The following is a 20394-nucleotide window of genomic DNA, read 5'->3' on the forward strand; positions in this document are numbered from 1 at the left end:
TTAATTTAGTTTATGTGATGAGTCACATTTATTGATTTGTGTATGTTGAATCAACCTTGCATCCCAGGGGAAAAAAAACCTACTTGATTGTGGGGGATAAGTTTGTTTGTTTTTGAGATGGAATCTTGCGCTGTTGCCCAGGCTGGAGTGCAGTGGCGTGATCTCCACTCACTCCAAGCTCCGCCTCCCGGGTTCACGCCATTCTGCTGCCTCAGCCTCCTGTGTAGCTGGGACTACAGGCGCCCGTGACCACACCTGGCTAATTTTTGTATTTTAGTAGAGACAGGGTTTCACCGTGTTAGCCAGGATGGTCTCGATCTCCTGACCTTGTGATCCGCCCGTCTCGGCCTCCCAAAGTGCTGGGATTACAGGCATGAGCCACCGTGCCCGGCCAAAACTATGTTCTTTAAGATGCTTTTTTTTTTTGCACCTCATAGCACCACATGATTTTATGTAATGAGATGATCACTACCTATGTGTGATTGTTGTACCCTGCTTTTTTCATGCAATAAGATGTTACAGAGAGCTTTCCACATCAATAAACAAAGCTATATATCAAGAGTTAGCAAACTTGTTTGTAAAGGAACAGATAATAAATATTTCAGGCCTCTGGACCATTTGGTCTGTGTTGCAACTACTCAATTCAGTCATTACAGTACAAAAGCAGCCATGACAGCTAACATTACATAAACTAATTCATGTATAGAAAGTACATACATTAGTGTATGTGGTTGGGTTCCAATAAAACTTTATCAACAAAACCAGGCAATAGGCTGAATTCGGCCTTTGAGCCATAGCCTGCCAACCCCTACTGTGTATCACCATATATAATGGCTTCACAGAAATTCATTTAATAGATATATAATAATTTAATCCTTTATTAATAGACATTTAAATTATTCCCAAATGTTCATTATATTCAAAAGAATGCTGTGAGAATTACTCGTAAAAACCTTTTTTTTTTTTTGAGACAGGGTCTCGCTCTGTCTCCTAGGCAGGAGTGCAGAGGCATGATCACAGCTCACTATAGCCTCTACCTCCCAGTCTCAAGCAATCCTCCAACCTCAATTGCCCAAGTAGTTGGGACTCCCGGTATATGGCACAACACCTGGCCAATTTTTGTATTTTGTTTTTTGTAGAGACAGGGTTTCACCTTGTTGCCCAGGCTGATTTCAAACTTCTAGGCTTAAGGAAGTTAAGCCTTCCAAAGTTCTGGGATTACAGGCATGAACCACCATGTGTGGTCCTATAAAAACATTTTGATGTAATTGCTTGATTATCCACTTAGAATAGCTAAAATCCTGAATCAAAGAGTAGACTCATTTTACAATTTGGAATATAGTGTTACACTGCTTTCCAGAAAGACTACCCCAATTGATATTCTTGCACCCAATATATAAGATTACCTGCTTCCTCAGATATTGACCAATATTGTATTTTATCAGTCTCCACCTAAAATAACAGAGTACTGTTTATATTCATATTTTTATTTAATGTGGAGTGATTATATATATTTATATATCTATTTATAACTTTTATTAGTTATTTTACTTGGCTACTTTTATTTATTCTTTACGAACTGCTTCTTTGTGGCATCTGTCCATTTTTCTATTGGAGCATTTGTTTTTTTCTGTTGATTCTTAAATGCTCTTTATATATTAAGGATATCAACACTATTTTTAAATTATGTTAGTTAGCTTTATACAGTCCAGTACTTTCTTTCAATACTGATTTTTTTTGGCAAAGTAATTTAAAAATTTTTAAAATCAAATCTGTCAATTGCTTATTTTATACTTTGCATACATGTTATGCTTTAAAGGCCCTTTTTCAGCCCCATCAATATAAAACATATTTTCCCATATTTTCTTAAAATCCTGGCTTTACTACTTATATACCATGTCACTGATTTGTGCATTTCCTCATCTGTAAAATGCAAGCAGAGAGTACCTACCTTATTCATTCAATAAACTATTAAAATACTGAGCACCTACTAAAGTGCGACCTGACACTAGGTAGTAGCCAGCAATGTAGTAATGAATGAAAGGGACCAAAACCCCTAAACTAGTGGGGCTTACCTTCTGGTACCCACATTTATTTATAAGCTTATTACAGGAAATGATACATGTAAAAACCTATTTGCCATTCTGGTTTGTTGGATCCTTGGGCAATTTTGTGCCTTATTCTGTACTCTCTCTGCCTAGAATGTACTTTCTCTTTTCAGTTGAACCTCTTTCCATCCATTAAAGCATGGGTCTCTCCACAACAAAAGTTTCCATGTAATTCTGGTCACCCCTGAATTTATTCCTTTCCTCCTGGCTCTCCCCTCCTCACTAGCAGGCAAGTTTTCCTAAGGCAGTGGCCAGGACACCTTCACCTCTGGGTCCTTCCCTTGTCTGGCTCAGGGCCTTGCCCCTTACTTGGTCTCCTATTGGGAATTTGTCACTGTTATTATTGACAAAGGAACCTACTAAAAAATACCTTCTTTACACATTCTACTAGAGAATATGAATAATTAGCTAAATATACAATTGCCCATTGTGATCCATGCAAAGAAAGAAAGAAAAGGACAGGGCATATGGCAGGGTTCTACATGTACAAAGACTGTGAAGTGGGAAGCATGACGGAAAATTAGAGGATCCAGGAGAGGAGTGGCAGTGAAGGGTGGTGTAAGATGAGGTGGGAAAGGTGAAGAAGCTATCTCAGGTAGGCCTTGCAAGTCAAGGTGGAGGTGTGGCCTTCATTGTGAGAGCAACAGGAAGCTTGGCTGGTTTTAGCAAGAGGAATGACACATGTGGAACAGAATCATCAGAGCTGGGTTCAAGGCTCAACGCCACTAATTTCTTGGCTTGAAACTTGCATAAGTCACTGAGCCTTAGTTCCTTAGTCACTGGGTAGAACTAACTGCCCCTCCACCACATCCTTTGACTAGAAGCTCCCAGGAGACGCACAGCCAGCTTTACAAACTGTATAGCCCTCAGAATGAAAGAAGCTGCCATTAAGATGCAAATGCCTTCTAAGAGAGCTGAGCCTCTGGGCAAAGAGGAGAGGCCAATGGAACTGGCGCTGGAGTCTTCAAGATTTCAGTCAGGGCTCCCAGGATGTTAGCAAGTTCCATAATCTCTCTGGGCTTCAGTTTCTTTTGTAAAATGAGAAACACCCGGGTGGTTATGAGGATTAAATGAGTTGACAAATGGAAACTGCCTATTACACAGTAAGTACTCAAAAATGATAGTTACAACTATTACTCTTACTACCACTATGGCCACTACTACTTTCGACAACCAGCCCTCTCCTACTGCAGAGAACTTACACCAATAACACAGTTAGAGCAACACCCCCCAGGAGAGTGCTCCTGAACTGGCTGGATTTCCTGCCAAGGGGAGGAGGAGGAAGCCACTTTGGAGAGGGTGAGCAGGCTCCGAGGAATGGGGACTCTGCTGCCTGAACATTCTCTGCAAGAGGACAGAGGGGACTGGAGGCCAAAGAAGTGGAACAGGAGTCAGAGGGGAGTAGCCATTGTGGCACGGGTAACAACCAGCTATGATGCCACAGTTAAAATTTCAAGACCTCAATAAAGAATGGTCTAGTCTCTCAAGTTTCCTCTCCTTCTATGCTAAAAGAAGACTGGGAAAAAGAAAAAAAATTCCATCTGCCCTTCCCAGCTCTCTTCCTAACACACATGCATACATGTGTGCAGGCACATGCATAGAACACACAACACTTGCACATTATCGGTAGTCACCACCTTACAGCAACTGAATGGAATTTTCCTTTTCATAAAGAATGCCAAAAGACTGCTGTATTCCTAAATTCTTAGAACTACTTTGTCCCTGTCCACTGGATTTAATCTTTCCAAATGGATAAGCTACTACCATGCCCTTGGATTGCAAAGCTCAGCTTTTTCTGTTTTCAGTTTTGTTTCCAATCTTAGTTCTTCCAATCACTGGACTTGGCATGGTTTGGATAAATTGCAGTGTTGGTATAAATATTAGCTGGTTTTGCTGGACTAGCTAAGGCAACCACCAAAAAGTTGTATTTGTCTAATGAAAACTGCAAGGTAAGGGTCTTATTTTCTTGCTAATTGTGAGTTTGAGCATTAAGCCCTTTTAGGATAGCAAAAACTTGTTCTACAGGTGAACAATTGTCTACCTCAGTGATCTCTTAAGTTTCTAAATGACTGGGTAGTTGAAGAAAACTTAATAAATATTTAGTGAAGGCAAATGATATACTCTTAATCATCTAGTTTCAAATTTAATTTGAAGCCTATCTGTTCTGTGTTTCAAATATCCTGTTTCTAGTCTTGATTCTTCCACAACTAGCTGTGTGATCCTGGAAGTATCTTAACTCTTCATCTGAAAAATAAACATGGTGTCTAAATGTTTCAACAATGTCAGCAACATGAAAGACAAAGAAGAGGTAAGGAACTGTTCCAGATGAATGACAGCTAAATGCAATATGTGATCTGGAGCTGGATCTTCACACAGTGAGGGGGAAAGCAATAAAAGACATGATGGATTGATTGACCAAATTGGAACATGGAAGGTAGATTGCTACATTTTCTGCAATTGATAACTGTATTGTGATTATGTAAGAAAATGTCCTTCTTCTTAGGAAATACACACTAAAGTATTTAGGGCGCAAGGAATTATTCAGTTGATGTTTACAACTTGCAAATGGTTCAGAAACAAATATGTATATTCATACATATGTGTGGTGGGGAAGTAGAGAGAGAAAGAATGACAAAGTAAATGGGGCAAAATGCTAACTGGTAAAGAGTATATCTAGGGTTTCTCTGTAATATACTAGAAATTTCTTTGTAAGCTTAAAATTATTTCTAAAATTGGGAGGCTGAGGCAGGCAGACCACAAGGTCAAGAGATCGAGACCATCCTGGCCAACATGGTGAAACCCTGTTTCCACTAAAAATACAAAAATTAGCTGGGTGTGGTGGCATGTGCCTGTAGTCCCAGCAACTCAGGAGGCTGAGGCAGGAGAATCGCTTGAACCCAGGAGGCAGAGGTTGCAGTGAGCTGAGATCACGCCATTGTACTCAGCCTGGCAACAGAGCAAGACTCTGTTTTGGAAAAAAAAAAAAAATTCTAAATATGTGAATACATGAATAAAAGGATTGGACTAGATTATAAACAAGGTTCCTTAATCTAGGATTCTATGGTTTGAAGAGGGGTGTAGCTGTTCTTCATGAACTTAAAAATAGCATAAAGAAGGCACCAAGCACATGGGCAGGATGGGAGAGCTCTTCTGAGGGCTCCTGTGGCGCGAGACAGTGAACATATGTGGTAAAAACACGTAGTCTCCTTCATCGGGTGTGTAACTGGAAAGTCTAGTTCTGAGATACATATCTGCAGTGGTGGCTCAAGGGAGTGGCCCAGCTTCAACAGAGTCTTTCTTGCCTTGTACCTTCCTTTTCTTTGCTGGCTGCGCAAACAGCACTAAGCTGGCACCACCATCAGAACCCATGCTCTGCCCTCTGCTTCTCATTTAGGATCAAGGTTTCAGGCCTTCAGAGGAAAAGAAGGGTCCATCATTCCCTCATCCTGGGTCCCCACTGATGAACATTAGCTAAGAGCACTGTTGGGTGCTTTCAGCTTTGTCTTTCTCAATTTTTTTTTTTTTTTTTTTTTTTTTTGAGACGGAGTCTCGCTCTGTCGCCCAGGCTGGAGTGCAGTGGCCAGATCTCAGCTCACTGCAAGCTCCGCCTCCCGGGTTTACGCCATTCTCCTGCCTCAGCCTCCCGAGTAGCTGGGACTACAGGCGCCCGCCACCTCGCCCGGCTAGTTTTTTGTATTTTTTAGTAGAGACGGGGTTTCACCGTGTTAGCCAGGATGGTCTCGATCTCCTGACCTCGTGATCCGCCCGTCTCGGCCTCCCAAAGTGCTGGGATTACAAGCTTGAGCCACCGCGCCCGGCCTATTTTTTAAAACTCTCCTTTCTCTCTTAGCCATTCCAAGTATTTACATGGTCTCATTGTCGATAATATTCCCTTTCACATGTGGACTTCCCAGGGTACCATTTTCTACACTTCTAATAGCTGGACCATCAAACGCTGAAATCTGAAGTCCAATGAACCAGTGGTGAGGGAGAAACCTTACAAGCATACGTATCCTTGCAATAAGGGAGCTAGGTATTTGAGTATTATTTGCAGTTGAAAATGTTTTGTGTTTTTCTTTTTGAGACATCTGAGAAACACAAGTCAATGTGAATAATCTTCAAACATGTGAATCAGGGGTAGCCCTACAGATCTCTGTACTGCCATGATGCACTCCTGAAAGGCACAAGCTGTGTCTCACTCCCCTTGTACTGTTTAAAACACCCAGCTGTGATGAGTTCAAGAAATGAAGCAACAAGCCACCCTGCCCCCTGCAGATTCAGCTGTGACAGACACTGAACTCACAGGTTGCAAAACCAGCAAAGCAGAGCACGCACGCCTTCCCTTCAGGCACACTTACCTGAGTGGAACCACGATCTGCTCTTATTATTTGTGGAGGAAAACTGTTAGTAGTCAGAGGAAGAGGTTTGCCTGGCCTTAGAAAGGTCTTTCTAGCCTAATAACTCTCTGTGGGTATTTGGATAATGTTCAAGAAGATAGATACATCCAATAATTCCAAACTAGAGAAATAATTTTTAAAAACAATAGTTGGGAATACAGTGTGAAAAACATACACCTGCGATTTAAATGGTTTTGAACAGAAATGCAAACAAATGGAGTTACCAGACAATTAAATTAAAACAATTTGACCAGTGTGCTTTTGAATTTCTGCCTAATATTAATGAAACAATGCTTAGAAAACCAACATAACTAACTCTTGCAGACGCTGACTGAGAATGGGATAAGATCCTCAGAAATAGAAGAGGATTTCAGTGGCTGGACATGAAAGGGAGACTCACCAGGAGAATATGCAAATGTGCTTGAGGCTGGGGAAAATCAGAGAAAAGTCAAAGAAAGGGCCAAGGGAAATGTACACACTCCAGATCTTCTTCTCAAGGCTTCTAGACAAATCTCAGATGAGCACAACCCCAGTTAGCTTTTGCCCCACCCTACCGTTTATATCACCACAGGATGTGCAACAAAAGCAGCTGGAAAGAAGAACAGAGCAACTAGATTGCAAACTGCCTCCCAGAGTGCCTCTTAAATGTCTGAATGGTGAAACAGGTTAGCTAAGCCGCCCTCCAGTGATAACTATGATCTGCACATTGCTTGGTCCATAGTGAAATCCCAACACATTAGGATAGAATAAAGCATCCTCGAAAAATGAATCTACAGAGTTATAAGTTTTAGACAGAGGGAAGGAGCCAAGCTAACAACAAGGAACTAAATTTTCCCCTTTGACTCCATGAAGATGATTGTGCTGGTGGCAAGTTCATGCTGGTGGGAAGACCATTTAAACTAGAGCAGTACACTGTACCTGAAAGAAGCTCCCTCTCTGATTGACATGCTTCCTTCAGAGACCATTGAAAATCGATCTGCCAAACTTCCAATGGCTTGGTGAGGGTTTTCTCAACTTTCCAAACAATGAGAATCAGTCAACGTCCATACAGAAATATTTTTACCAGGAAACAGTTTTTGTCGTTGTTTTGTTTTTTACCTTTTTTTCTTTTTTTTCTTTTTTGAGATGGAGTTTCACTCTTGTCACCCAGGCTGGAACACAATAGCACAATCTCGGCTCACTGCAACCTCCACCTCCCAGGTTCAAGTGATTCTCCTGTCTCAGCCTCCCGAGTAGCTGGGATTACTGGCACCTGCCACCACACCTGGCTAAGTTTTGTATTTTTAGTAGAGACGGGGTTTCACCATGTTGGGCAGGCTGTTCTCGAACTCCTGACCTCAGGTGATCCACCCGCCTCGGCCTCCCAAAGTACTGGGATACAGGCGTGAGACACCACACCTAGCCTGATTTTCTATATATGACTTCAACCATGTGTTGAGGACTCTAGACACTATGTGACTGCTCAGCCACCATATACCTGTTACCACACAAGAGACCCCAAGTGAAAATCATCTAACCAAAGCCAATCAATTCCCAGAACCATGAGAAATAATAATAATCTATAAGTTGTTGCCTTAAGACAGAGGTCTGCAAACTATGGCCTGTGGGTAAAATCTGGCCTGCAACCTGGGTGTATGTTATCGTACAGCCCATGAGCTAAGTAAGTATGGCTTGGTACATTTTTAAAGGATTATAAAACAAAACAAAATGAAGAAAAACATGCAAAAAAGATCATATGTGGCCCTCAAAGCTTAAAATATATATTCTCTGGCCTTTTAAAGAAAAAATTTGCCCACTGCTATCTTAAGCCACTAGACTTTCAGATGCTTTGTTATACAGCAACAGGCAATTGGAACATGTAGTGCCTTTGGGACACAAGGAGAAGAACTGAGGGGCAAATGCTGGATTGACAGTGTCATGAAAGTCACACTGAAAAGTTATGCCCAACTGTCATTTGCAAGTCAATATTATTCTATCAATAATTGCTATCATACTCTCTCTCTCTCTCCATATATATATATATTTCTAAATATATATATTTCTAAATATATATTTACAGAGAGGGTTCCCCTAGGCTGATCTCGAACTCCTGGGCTTAAGTGATCCCCCCCACATCAGGCTTCTGAGTAGCTGGGACTATAGGCGTACACCACCATGCCGAGCCATTACTAAAATTTCACAAACACACTTGCTCAGTCAAAGTAAAAGTGATGGTAATGATTTATCAACCAAGGAAAATACCTGAGACATTTATCTTAGATTTGATTCCAGTTTAACTTCAAATTCTGAGATACTCATTAATCAGTTTAATTATAGCAGGTAGCATTTACTGATTCTTTACTGAGCACCAGACATTGTTCTAAACTATGTAAACTAGTTAAGCCTCATGCCGACCCTTATTTCCATTTTACATATGAGGAAACTGAGGCACAGAGAGGTGGTCTAACCTGTTCAAGATCACAAAGGTCGTAAGTGTGGAGTCAGGATTTAAATCCAGGATGGACCCTTGCATGCAGCAACTTAACCACTACACTCTGTTGCTCCTCTCCAGAAAATGCCTAATACACATGGGTCTAAAGAATGCAGCTGGCTTCCAGGGGAGGGCATTGACCTCTCTGGTTGGATTTCCCTGGATGCTAGCCAAGAGTGCTGTCTATATACTTAAGAATGAGGCCTGGAACTTGAGTCTCCATCCATTTCCCCTGGATCTAGGCTCTTCAATAGCACTAATTCTTCTGTTTGGAGGGTCCCAAGTTCTCAGACTAGTCCCAAATTATGGTTGGTTAAAAGCTGTTCCTTCCAAGCCATCTAAGTCTTCCCTGCATGTTACTCTGGTTTCTGTCAATCAACACATGGAACATTATGCTTCCTAAGGAAATGATTGTCACGGGAGATGCAATATATGCTTTTCATTGCCAGTCTGTGGCTAAACAAAATCAACAGACTGATCGAGAGCCAATCATATCGAAAGGATACTCAAACCATTATTAGAACCAGTGGTCACGGAGAACGAAATAAACAAGTATCACTTTTCCTTATCTGGGAAGTGGAAGTGATAATACCCATCTTTATGAGTTATTGTGTAGACTAGAGCCAAGATATGGAAAGGACCTAATCCAGTGTCTGGCATTCAAGTAATGGCTGTAATTATTGTAACACAGAACATGCCTCTCTTTTAGAGAACTGGTAATTGGACAGTGACTTTTCATTGAGTGACTGGAAAAGCTGTTAATCATAAAGAAAGGTCTACATTCACGAAACAAGACAGAGTAAGAGCTGCTGCTTGCCCATCGGGTCACACATTTTCCATCTCCCATTACAATAAGCCTTTTCCACACTGTAGAGTGTTGTTTTAATTATTTATAAAAATGACTCCATCACATTCTTTTCTCCAACTGTGCTTGACACAAATAACTGGAGACCCATGTATGGAAAGGGCAACGCCCTGATGGTAATCATGTGCTGAGGCCACCTCTGCACACTGACCAAAGGCAGGGCACATCAGCAGTCTACTCACCAGAAAGGAAAAATAATGAGACGACTGATGAAAAATATGGCGGAGAAGATGAAAAACAGGGTGTTACAGGTCTGTGTCCATCCAGCATAAGAAAACATCTTAGCAGACTGTGAACAAAGAAAGAAACTGCAGATAAAGTGACAGTAGCATACATTTTTAAAGTTAAATTTATAAATGAAATGATATGAGGTCTGGGATTTGCTTCAAAACAATCTGGGTGGAAGGTAGGGGGTACAGGTGGGGCAATAGATTAAACAAGACTGGCCATATTGATAACTGGTAAAGCTGATGGGTCCATTATATGATTCCCTTTATCTTGTCATATGTTTGACATTTCCATAATATAATTTTTAAAAAATATATCAAAATACCTGTAATACTACTCGTGTCTTCCAAAAACACTTTAAGTTAGCATAATCAATTTAGCATGCACTTCATGTGGGCATTTATTTAGTATCTCCATGTAAATGGGAGGAGAGCTGGACTGAAGAAAGGCTGGGACAGGTGGGAAATCCGGGGCTGGGCTGGGAATGCTGCAATCAAGGAGGCTACTTCAAGGCAGATGAGGGAAGAGGCAAAGTTGGGAGGCAGCTCTCAGGGCCCTGAACTCGTTGAAATAAAGTTTCGAGCATTTGATCTTTCCTAATTATTTTATGCTAGTCTATACTGCTCATATTATCTGTGTTGAATAGAAAGAGCTGCAGAAAGAGTTGGTGAGTGTGGTAGAAGACAGTTTATTGATAAGCGCTCTCTAGTGCATTATCTAGCAGTGTCCAAGGCTGAAGATGGAAGTTTCTGGTGGGAATAGGGAGTGGGAGTCCGGAAGCAGGAGGTGGGAGGAATTGCTGGGGCACAGATCATTCTTCTAGGGAACGTGGCTTAGACTTGGGCAGTTTCAGAACCAACTTCACCCCAGAGGCTCAAGGTCCTTCCAGAACAAGAGAGGCAACACATTTACATTCCAGGAAGGGTTCACATGGCATCTTTCATATTTTGCCAAACTACCAAGGGGTGAGAATATGCCCTGACTGTGGGGAGGGCCCCCAGGGAACAGCTTCAGTTGCTGACATAGAGATTCTGGTGTGCCTGGTGGGTGGGAGACAGGTGTGGGGAGAAAGGTCCAAATTCAGAGTGCCTGTAACAGAGTGGGAAGCTGGTGGAAGGATCAGAGGTTAACTGGATGGGAAGTGAGGGATGTGCACAGGCATGGGAAAGGATCCCTGTGAGTCCATTTGTGAGGGCAAAGTAGCACACTTTTGGGCAAAACATACACGGAACATATTCTGGATTGTGTAATGATGAAATGATAGACAGCAGCCCCTTTGCTTGCTAAGTATCAATCAGGATATTAGGTCCTGGATCCAAACTTGACCATGTGGAAACGTAGAGGATCAGGAAGATGCATGAAGAAGGCAAAAAGGTCACTTACGAGTGAGAATGGTAGATGTGAAGGCTGTTTTTCCTCCAAAAGAAAGAGTTAAGAAATGACCCCCGTGTCTTGAGAAATATGAAAGATGAATAGGCACCATCTCAAGGAAGCCAGGGGCAAAAGTTCTGCTGTGTCTGGGTTCAATTAGAACTTGATTGAGAAAACAAACCCTAAAATACACTATTCAAGTAAGCCGTGGCTGTGCACCCTGGGAGAACATCACAAACAGGCCCCTGCCACCACTTAATATTTTGTCTACCACCCGCTGATGAGAGGTACCAGCCTTGCTCATTGAACCTCATGTCAGATCATGACTTGTGAATGAATCGAGAATGATTCGCAATCATTAGCAACATGAAGCTATTCTTAAAGTTTGCCCACGAGGGAACCTCTAAACATTCTAAAAATGAACCTCTAAGACAGTTCATTTTTCTTTCTCTTTTCTTTTTTTTTTTAACCTAAGGACCTCAGAACGTTTTCAGATAATAATGAGCTAAACTTCATCACATACCCCAAGGAACAGATAAGACTTCTCATGTTACAGCTGGGGCTAGAAAACAAAACAATAAGTGATTTGTCCAAGTCACTTAGGGAATCATGTCACATCAATGAAAGGGTGGTGAGGGTGGCAGGGCAACCCCATGTTTATTCCCAGGGTGAACATCTAACTCCCTTTAATAACACAACGAAGCTGTTTTCACATTGGACACACACCAAAGGCAATTGAATATGAGGATTTAGAAGCAACAGAGTAGTATAAAATTCTTAAGTCAGGGCCAATGTGGTCTGAATTTTCTGTCAGGATTACCAAGATACGATCAGAGAAGGAAGTAATTACATCAGCAAGGGCTGCATCCAGAGAGCGCCATGGAGAAAAAATGGTACAGTCCTTCTCCTGCTAAGCCATTTGTTGCCCTAAAGCACATATAATAATCTTGACCTTTAGAATGGGATTTACATGTCTAATTATGATTACATACAGGATAGAAAAAAATTCTGTACACAGGGGATATTCTAACAGTGGCCAGTTGCTTTGAAATGGCTGCAAATGACTTCTGGTGACTTCTATAACAGGGTGTGGTAAATTACAGTCCAGCCCATGGGCTAAAGCCGATCAGCTCTTAAGAATGGTTTTCACATTTTTAAAAAGGTATTAAAAAAGCAAAAAACAAAGAAGAATATGTAACAGAGATCATATGCGGCCCACAAAACTAAATTTACTATCTGGCCCTTTGCCAAGAAGTTTGCTAAACCCCAACCTAGAAGAATAAGATTCTACTAAATTTAATTTCTTTCATATCAACCTATATTCAATTGTTAGCCCTTCAAGAAGTAACCCCAAATGTGAAATGGTTAGCATCATTTCCCATGGATTCATTATAAATGAGTACATTTAAATAAATAACTCAGCAGTTCTGGGAACTGTTGCTCTAAATACAGCAGGAGATCTGGCAGAGAAGGGGACCATTCCATCACTGACTGGGGTCAACAGGAATCAAAACAGAACAGAAACAGGTCCGGAAAACAATCCCAATGTGACTTTGTTTCTTCTATTTTGTGTGGGGTGAGATTAGGAAGACTCTTGTTTTAATGTTGGCTCCTTCAGAAAACATCCTAAGCCCTCTTCCTCCCTTAGAAAATGCGGGCCTTAAAAAAAATCATCTTACACTCCTTAAAGCAAGGGATTGGGCTGGAGGAGGGGAGGGTGGGGCAGCATGAACATTCAATGGGTATTCAAGCATTGCCCTAAGTGAATAGATGGTGCCACCCAAATCTGGGAATCCTCAATGTCATAAATCCAAGTTTTCCTTTTAGAAGATTAGAGTTCATTCCTTCTTCAAATATCCCATCTTACTCCCTGAGTGAGCATGTGCATGCAACTTTCAGGAGTGGAATCACACACATTAACATCTCTCTAGTACCATGGAAAAGGATTGAAAGTTAAAACTAAGAGGTTTCATTTCTGTAACCTTGGAGGATCTGGGAATCTAGAGATATTCTCAGACTTTGGGTGTTTTCCGGACAGAGAGCCCCGCTAAATCGCTCACAATTACTTCTGTGAGCAGTTATAGAAACCCAGGACGTGGTATTGTCATTAGGTTTTTAATGGCAAACGCTTACCTCCAGCCAAATGTCAGCCACATCATGTACAATCATCACGAGGGTCCCACTGCGAATATAATTAGCACACCAAGAGAAGCTCATCAGACTAATAGCAGCCAGGTGGTGGATGATATGAGCTAGAAAATCCTATAAGGTGAGGGAAAATGGAAACCATTAAGCAAATGCATTTATTTCCCAATCACTGGAAGAGATAATAATAATAATAATAATAATAATAATAATAATAATAATGAGATCATGAGATCAATAACTTACATCTGCATGTTTTGAAATTTATAAAATGTTTTTACTTTATTCTTAAACATAATCCTTGTGAGAGAGCTAAGACAAGTATCATTCTTGTTGATGGAAGTCAGTTAACTTTGAGATACCATCCCACACTGGATATATGTATACACACACACTGCCCCCCTGCCCCCCAACACACAATAAATGCATATACACACAAGCATATTCCTGTGTACACCTAGTTATTGTTTATCCCCTGCCTATTCCCCAAAAAGAAAAAAAGATTGATATAATAAATCTACACAACCGTTAAATAAGTAGTGCATATGAAATAAGACAATCTACCTTGAGGAAAGCTACTGTCACTAAGTATAATAAAGACTTAAAGGTTTTCTGCAAAGAAAATATACAAATGGCCAATTCACACATGAAAGCATGCTCAGTCATTAGCCATCAGGAGAATACAAACCAAAACCACAATGAGATATACTTCACACCCACTAGGATGGCTATAATAAAAAAGTTGAACAATAACAAGTGTTGGCGAGGATGTGGAGAAACTGGAACTCTAATACAGTGCTGGTAGGAATGCAAAATGGTATAGCTGCTTTGTTAAACAGTCTGACAGTTTCTCAAAAGATTAGACATAGAATTACCATATGGCCCAGCAATTCCAGTCTTAGGTGGAATGAAAACATATGTTCATGCAAAAACTTGTGTATGAATATCCACAGCATTACTATGAATGCTGATTTACTATGAATGTATGAATATCCACAGCCAAATGGAGGAAACAACCCAAATGTCCATCAACTGATAAGAGGATGAATAAAATGCATCCATCTGTACAATGGACTACTACTTAGCAATAAAAAGTAATGATGTACTGATACATGCCATAACATGGATGAACCTGGAAAACATTACACTAAGTGAAACAAGGCAAACACAAAAGACAAGGTATTATATAATTCCATTTATATAAAATATCCAGAAGAGGCACATCTATAGAGACAAAGGAGATTTTTGGTTGCTAGGGGCTGGGGAGGTTGAGAGAAATGGGGCGTGACTGCTAAATGGTATAGGGTTTCTTCTTGGGATGATGCAAATGTTCTAAAATTGACTGTGATGATGATTGCACAACTCTGAATATATTTTAAAAACCACTGAATGCATACTTTAAATGGTTTAATTGTGTTATATGTGGATATCTCAATAAAGGTGTTTAAAAAACTTAAAGATTTCAGCTTCCTCATAGCCAAAGTAAATACAATACCAATAATAGCTCAATTTATTGAGCACTTGCTGTATAGCAGCAAGTGTCTTTTTTTTTTTGAGATGAAGTCTCGTTCTGTCACCAGACTGGAGTGCAGTGGTGCGATCTTGGCTCACTGCAACCTCCACCTCTCAGGTTGAAGGTTGAAGTGATTCTCCTGCCTCAGCCTCCCAAGTAGCTGGGACTACAGGCATGTGCCACCACACTCAGCTAATTTTTGTATTTTCAGAAGAGACAGGATTTCACCACGTTGGCCAGGATGGTCTCAACGTCTTGACCTCATGATCCACCTACCTCAGCCTCCCAAAGTGCTGGGATCACAGGCGTGAACCTCTGCACCCAGCCTCAGGAAGTATTTTATACAGATTAAACTGTTTAATTCCTACAAGAACCAGAGGAGATAGGAGCTATTTTTAGCTCCATTTTATAGATGAGGAAATCAAGTTTAGAGAGTTTAACCAACTAACTCATATGTTGGTGTGTGGTGAAGCCAGGAATTCAAACCCAGGAGACCTGACTCCAGGGCCTGTGCTTTAGCCACCTCCCAATAGCTTTATGTTTCTGAAGATACATCTTTATAAGACACATAACATATATTTATATTTAATTTTTAAGAAGGTATTCGATGCACCTGTAAATAATAAAAGGGACGTCAACTACAGCAAAATCAAAGGTGGATGAAATACATGATCAACCTACCTGTATATAAAGACTTTCTAAAAAATGATTATTTTCAGTTCTATCCCTTGAGAAAATGACTCAATCAATTAAATTTTGATGTATTCCTAGCCTAAAGTTAGTATAGTTAATCTACAGCTATTATTGAGTTATATGGAAATGGAGATTATTTCTATCAGATATTTTCACAGTACGTTCTTATACTTAGATTTCTCATGTCTTAAGACGTCTGGTTGACTGCAGTGTGTCCCTTATAATGTCCACCATCACTCAACACAAACATTTAATCAAGCTGAACTGGTTTATCCAATATTAAATGTCATTGTACTTATCATACAAATTCTGCTACAAACCACCCTTTTAATTACGATGTAGTTTATGAAGTATATGCCAAGAGAATTTATCATTTGATCTGAATTGCTTACATATATGACAAAATCTTATGAGTGCATTCAGGATTTAACACAGTTTGCTGGATTAGTAATTAGGAATCTGTAACAACCAAACCACTCTTAAAATACCTCACTTTGTGACCTCGGAAGTGGCATTTAGCATGCCTGTCATGGAGTTTCCCTGAAAATAAAGCAAAGCTAATAATGCCTGAAGCAAGGTTTCCTCATAAATATATTTGATGAATTAAGGGGAAAATGTTTTCAATGTCTTTGAAAACATCAAAAAGTTGTATATAAGGTGGTTTTGCAATCAACTAAAAGATGTGGTTGCAGAATTAGTACTACTAATATATTTCTTCTTTGCACTGATGGACATTAAATTCCCAAACCAAAAGAAACAGATGCATAAAGGAGATGTTTTTTTCTTATTGAGCAGAGGTGGAGCTTCAAAGTTAAAGTTTTTTATAATGTTTCACAACAAATGCTTACCAAGGCACCAAAGCATGAGTATAATTAGCAATAGTCTATGTACTATAAAGCACACAAAAGCAATGAACTGGACCCAAATACACAGGAAAATACAACTTAAAGATTAGAATTTGGGGCAGGGAGATGGGAATTTTTGAAGAAACTGATAAAGAAGCTTTGTAAATAAGACACTTACCTTTCTCTTGACATCAAAGCCAAGTCTAAATAACAGAGACCAATAAAAACTCATTTCTAAAATGTAGTACCAGTACTGGGATAGCAGCAGGGGCTGAGAAAAAGAAGAGTATTCATTACTTTAAATGCCGTCATAGAAGCAACTCATTTTGATGCACTAACACCTACTTTTATACCTATTTATATCCCACCAGATTCCATAAAATAACATAGATTTATATTTCAATTTATACTTCAACAAAGGAATTAAAGATAATATTTCAAGGCATTTTATTTCTAAAAGGGTAGATGAGTATTCCAAAACCAAGTTGAATGTTTTGTTTAAAAAATTAAATACAACTGCCACAGGGGTAAGTGCCTTCAGTTTATTCCGAGTTAAGTTTAAATTTTTTAAAAAATTAAAAATCTTTACTTAGGAACAATGGGAAATCTTTTCTGCTGGCCCCATAATTTACTTTGATTAATGTTTCTTGAATATTACTCAAAATCTGATGTCTTAATCTCTTTTCTGGTGACAGGCTGGTGGTTAGAATTAGCCCATTCTAAAATGGGACAGTAATAAAATATGCATAATTGTTTAAGAACTCTAAAAACATCTTCTGAATAAAATAATAAACTTTTGATAGCTAGAATTTTCTTAACAATTTTATAATGGGGGTGGTGGTGTTTATTTTAGCTAAGTTGAGACATTATATGACTTGGTGTACCCAGTGAATGTTGCCTTCTGGTATCTAAGCCCTTGTGCAGTCTCCTCCAACACTGACTATGGACTTGATCCTGGTCTTTGGCCAAGGAGACATAAGCAAATGTGATGCATGCAGAGACTTTATAAGTACCACATAAGAAAGCTGAGCCATCCTGCTGAAGGGGCCACAAAGAAGGGAATCAAGGTGCTGACTGCCAACGCTATGAATGATGTCACCATAGACTCGAGCCATTCCCTAGCCAGCCTCCCAAATGTCTGAAAATGCATGAATGAACTCTGTTGAAACCACGTGGAGTAGAAACACTGCCTAGCTGAGCCTAGCCTAAATTGACAACCAAATCAAGAGAAAATAAATGGTTGTTGTTTGAAGGCACTAAGTTTTGGGGATGGTTTGTTATGTACCAACAGATAACTGATACACCTGAGAAGATATGAATAAGTTGGAGACAGAAGATGATAGGCCTGGGGTTTGGTCTAGATAATTCTTAGGTCCCTTATTGTCTAATTTTATTTAATTCTTTAATGCTGAGCCTAACATATAACTAATTTTTTTGGTCAACTCATCATCCCTGATAAGGCCATAAAAGAATGAGACAGAGTTTCTGCTTTCTTCTATGACAGGACTGTGTGAGACTAATCCTCCTATTAAGAACAACTTAAAAATCTGGATAAAAGACAAGAAAGAATATCTGTTTGAAGACACCAGAGAGCAAGTAGGGCATTGAGAACCTGTGGAGTCAAGATCCTAAAGAGAAGAAAAATGCATGAGAGTGAACCCTTTATTTCAAGTGAACTCTATTTCTCAAGCAGCACTCTAGGCCCTAAGAATAAATTCAAAGAAGACCATCTTATACATATCATAAATTCTGCATATGCCAATTTATAAGCAGTATGGAGCCCAGAGACTAAGAAACACCAGAAGTTAAGCAGTAGTGGCTGCAATATCAGAGTACTAGGAAGCAAACTGGTATTCAGGTTGACTAAGGAAAAGGAGTCATGGTAAGCACTGTTATCTTTTATTTGAAATCACTGAAGAAGAATATCCTAGAATATGGGTAAGTTGGGAATAGACTTGCCTTCACAAAGACTGAAGTCTACCTTGAATCAGCTCAATCAAGGATTAAAGGTGATCTGCCCCTATTCTAACACCTAACGGAAGTGAAAGTAAGTCCTCTGTAAAGGAATATAATAACATCATCCTGACCATTTATACTTCTTTTGTATACAATGCCTGTCATTTAATCAAAAGCTATCAAGTGTAAGGAGACAGGAGCAAGAGAGAAAACAGATCCACAGGTGGTCAAGAAATGAGACTTATCAGACTTTGACTTTAAAATAACTTCAAAAATAGCTTAAAAGAGAAAATTTCAGTAGAGAACTGCGATCCACTAAAAAATAAAATAAAAAATTGAGAACCAAAAAATACAATAACTGAAATTAAGAACTCAAAAGATGTGTTTAATAGTAGATTAGACATGGCTTAAGAAAAGCACTAGTGAACTGGACAACAGGAAAGTAGAAAATATCCAGAATAGTGAAGTGTCTGACATTTTATCCCAGTTGCAAGCTAACAAGTTAGTTTGTCACAAGTTCCATGAATGCTGGTAGAAGATAGTAGACACTTTGGTAGACAGCAGGTAGTTTATGATTCACAGTAATAGCAGTAGCTAGAGTATCAGTATTTGGGCCAATCCTTCCACCCCCAATCCCCGTAAGGCTAAAGGTCAGATGATAACTGCACACATCGTGGATTGTGTTACAAGAGAGGAACCCTGAGCTAGAGAACCTGACCTTTTATAATAGACAATAACTTGCCTACTCTTTACTCCAGAGGGAGACATTATCTCTATCTCCTGTGGCTGTTTGCTATACAAACTTCCTCGAAAAGATCATCTAAAACAAAAAGCAGTCAGTGCTTGAATTCACAGGGCATGCAAGATACGTGTGTAGAATTGTCTCTCAACAGACTAAAGCACAGAGAGGCAAGAGAATGGAGAATATTTTTTAAAGCAAAAGAGACATATGGGGCCTAGTATAAAGGTCTAGCATATTAGCACATTTATAACTGGAATTTCAGAGGAGTCTGGAGAGAGAACGGAACAGAAGCAATGGCTAAGAATTTTCCAAAACTGACTGAAGACATCAAGTCACAGATTAAAGATGTTCTACAGACATTAAGCAGGATAATTTCAAAGATAAGCACATTTATGTATATCACAATAAAACTGAAAGACAAGACAAAATATTAAAATTGACCAAAAAGAGAAAAAAGATATTATGTTCAGAGAAGCAAAACTAAAAGTGACAGCTGAATTCTTATAGAACTGATGATATCTAGAAGACAATGAAATAAGATCATTAAAAGTGAAGGAAAATAACTGCTAATCCAGAATTCTATACCCAGCAAAAATATCCTTTTAAAAATCAAAGGCAATATAACATTTTTCTGACAAACAAAATCTGGCATACCCACCATTAAAAAAAAATAGCAAAGGTACTCCTTCAGCCAGGAGGATAATAATCCCAGATGGAAACATGGAAATACAGGAAGCAAGGAATAGCACAAAAAGGGTAACTTGACAGATTTACAAAACAATAATAGCAATGACTTGAAAGGTTTTAAATATTTGAAGGAGGAGGGTATATGGTCTATTCTAATTACCTTTCAGTGAGTGGAAAGAGGTAAGAACACCGATTTGCATCAGACTGTAATAAGTCAAGGACATATACAGTAATGTCTAAGATAAGTACTAGAAGAACCAAGGCATGTGTAACTGAAAAGTCAATATAAGGGATGAAAAAGAATAGTATTTTTTTAATTACTTGCCTGTCCCATAGAAAAGCAAGAAGGGAGTACAAAAAAAAAAAAAAAAAAA

At 39.4% G+C, this 20394-nt stretch overlaps 1 protein-coding gene across 1 annotated transcript in view; it reads right to left on the minus strand.

Moving 5' to 3' along the window:
* Nucleotides 1–20394, minus strand: part of CERS3 (ceramide synthase 3) — a 127216-nt gene that overhangs the window by 49799 nt on the left and 57023 nt on the right. Inside the window, exons 8-10 of the mRNA XM_017847919.1 lie at nucleotides 16814–16906; nucleotides 13573–13701; nucleotides 10023–10129 (exon numbers count right to left, since the gene is read on the minus strand). Of these exons, the coding sequence (XP_017703408.1) occupies nucleotides 10023–10129; nucleotides 13573–13701; nucleotides 16814–16906 (329 nt within the window). The remainder of the gene's footprint in view (nucleotides 1–10022; nucleotides 10130–13572; nucleotides 13702–16813; nucleotides 16907–20394) is intronic.

Source organism: Rhinopithecus bieti, unplaced genomic scaffold (assembly GCF_001698545.2).
Source record: "Rhinopithecus bieti isolate Rb0 unplaced genomic scaffold, ASM169854v2 scaffold_30906, whole genome shotgun sequence".
Classification (NCBI taxonomy): Eukaryota; Metazoa; Chordata; class Mammalia; order Primates; family Cercopithecidae; genus Rhinopithecus; species Rhinopithecus bieti.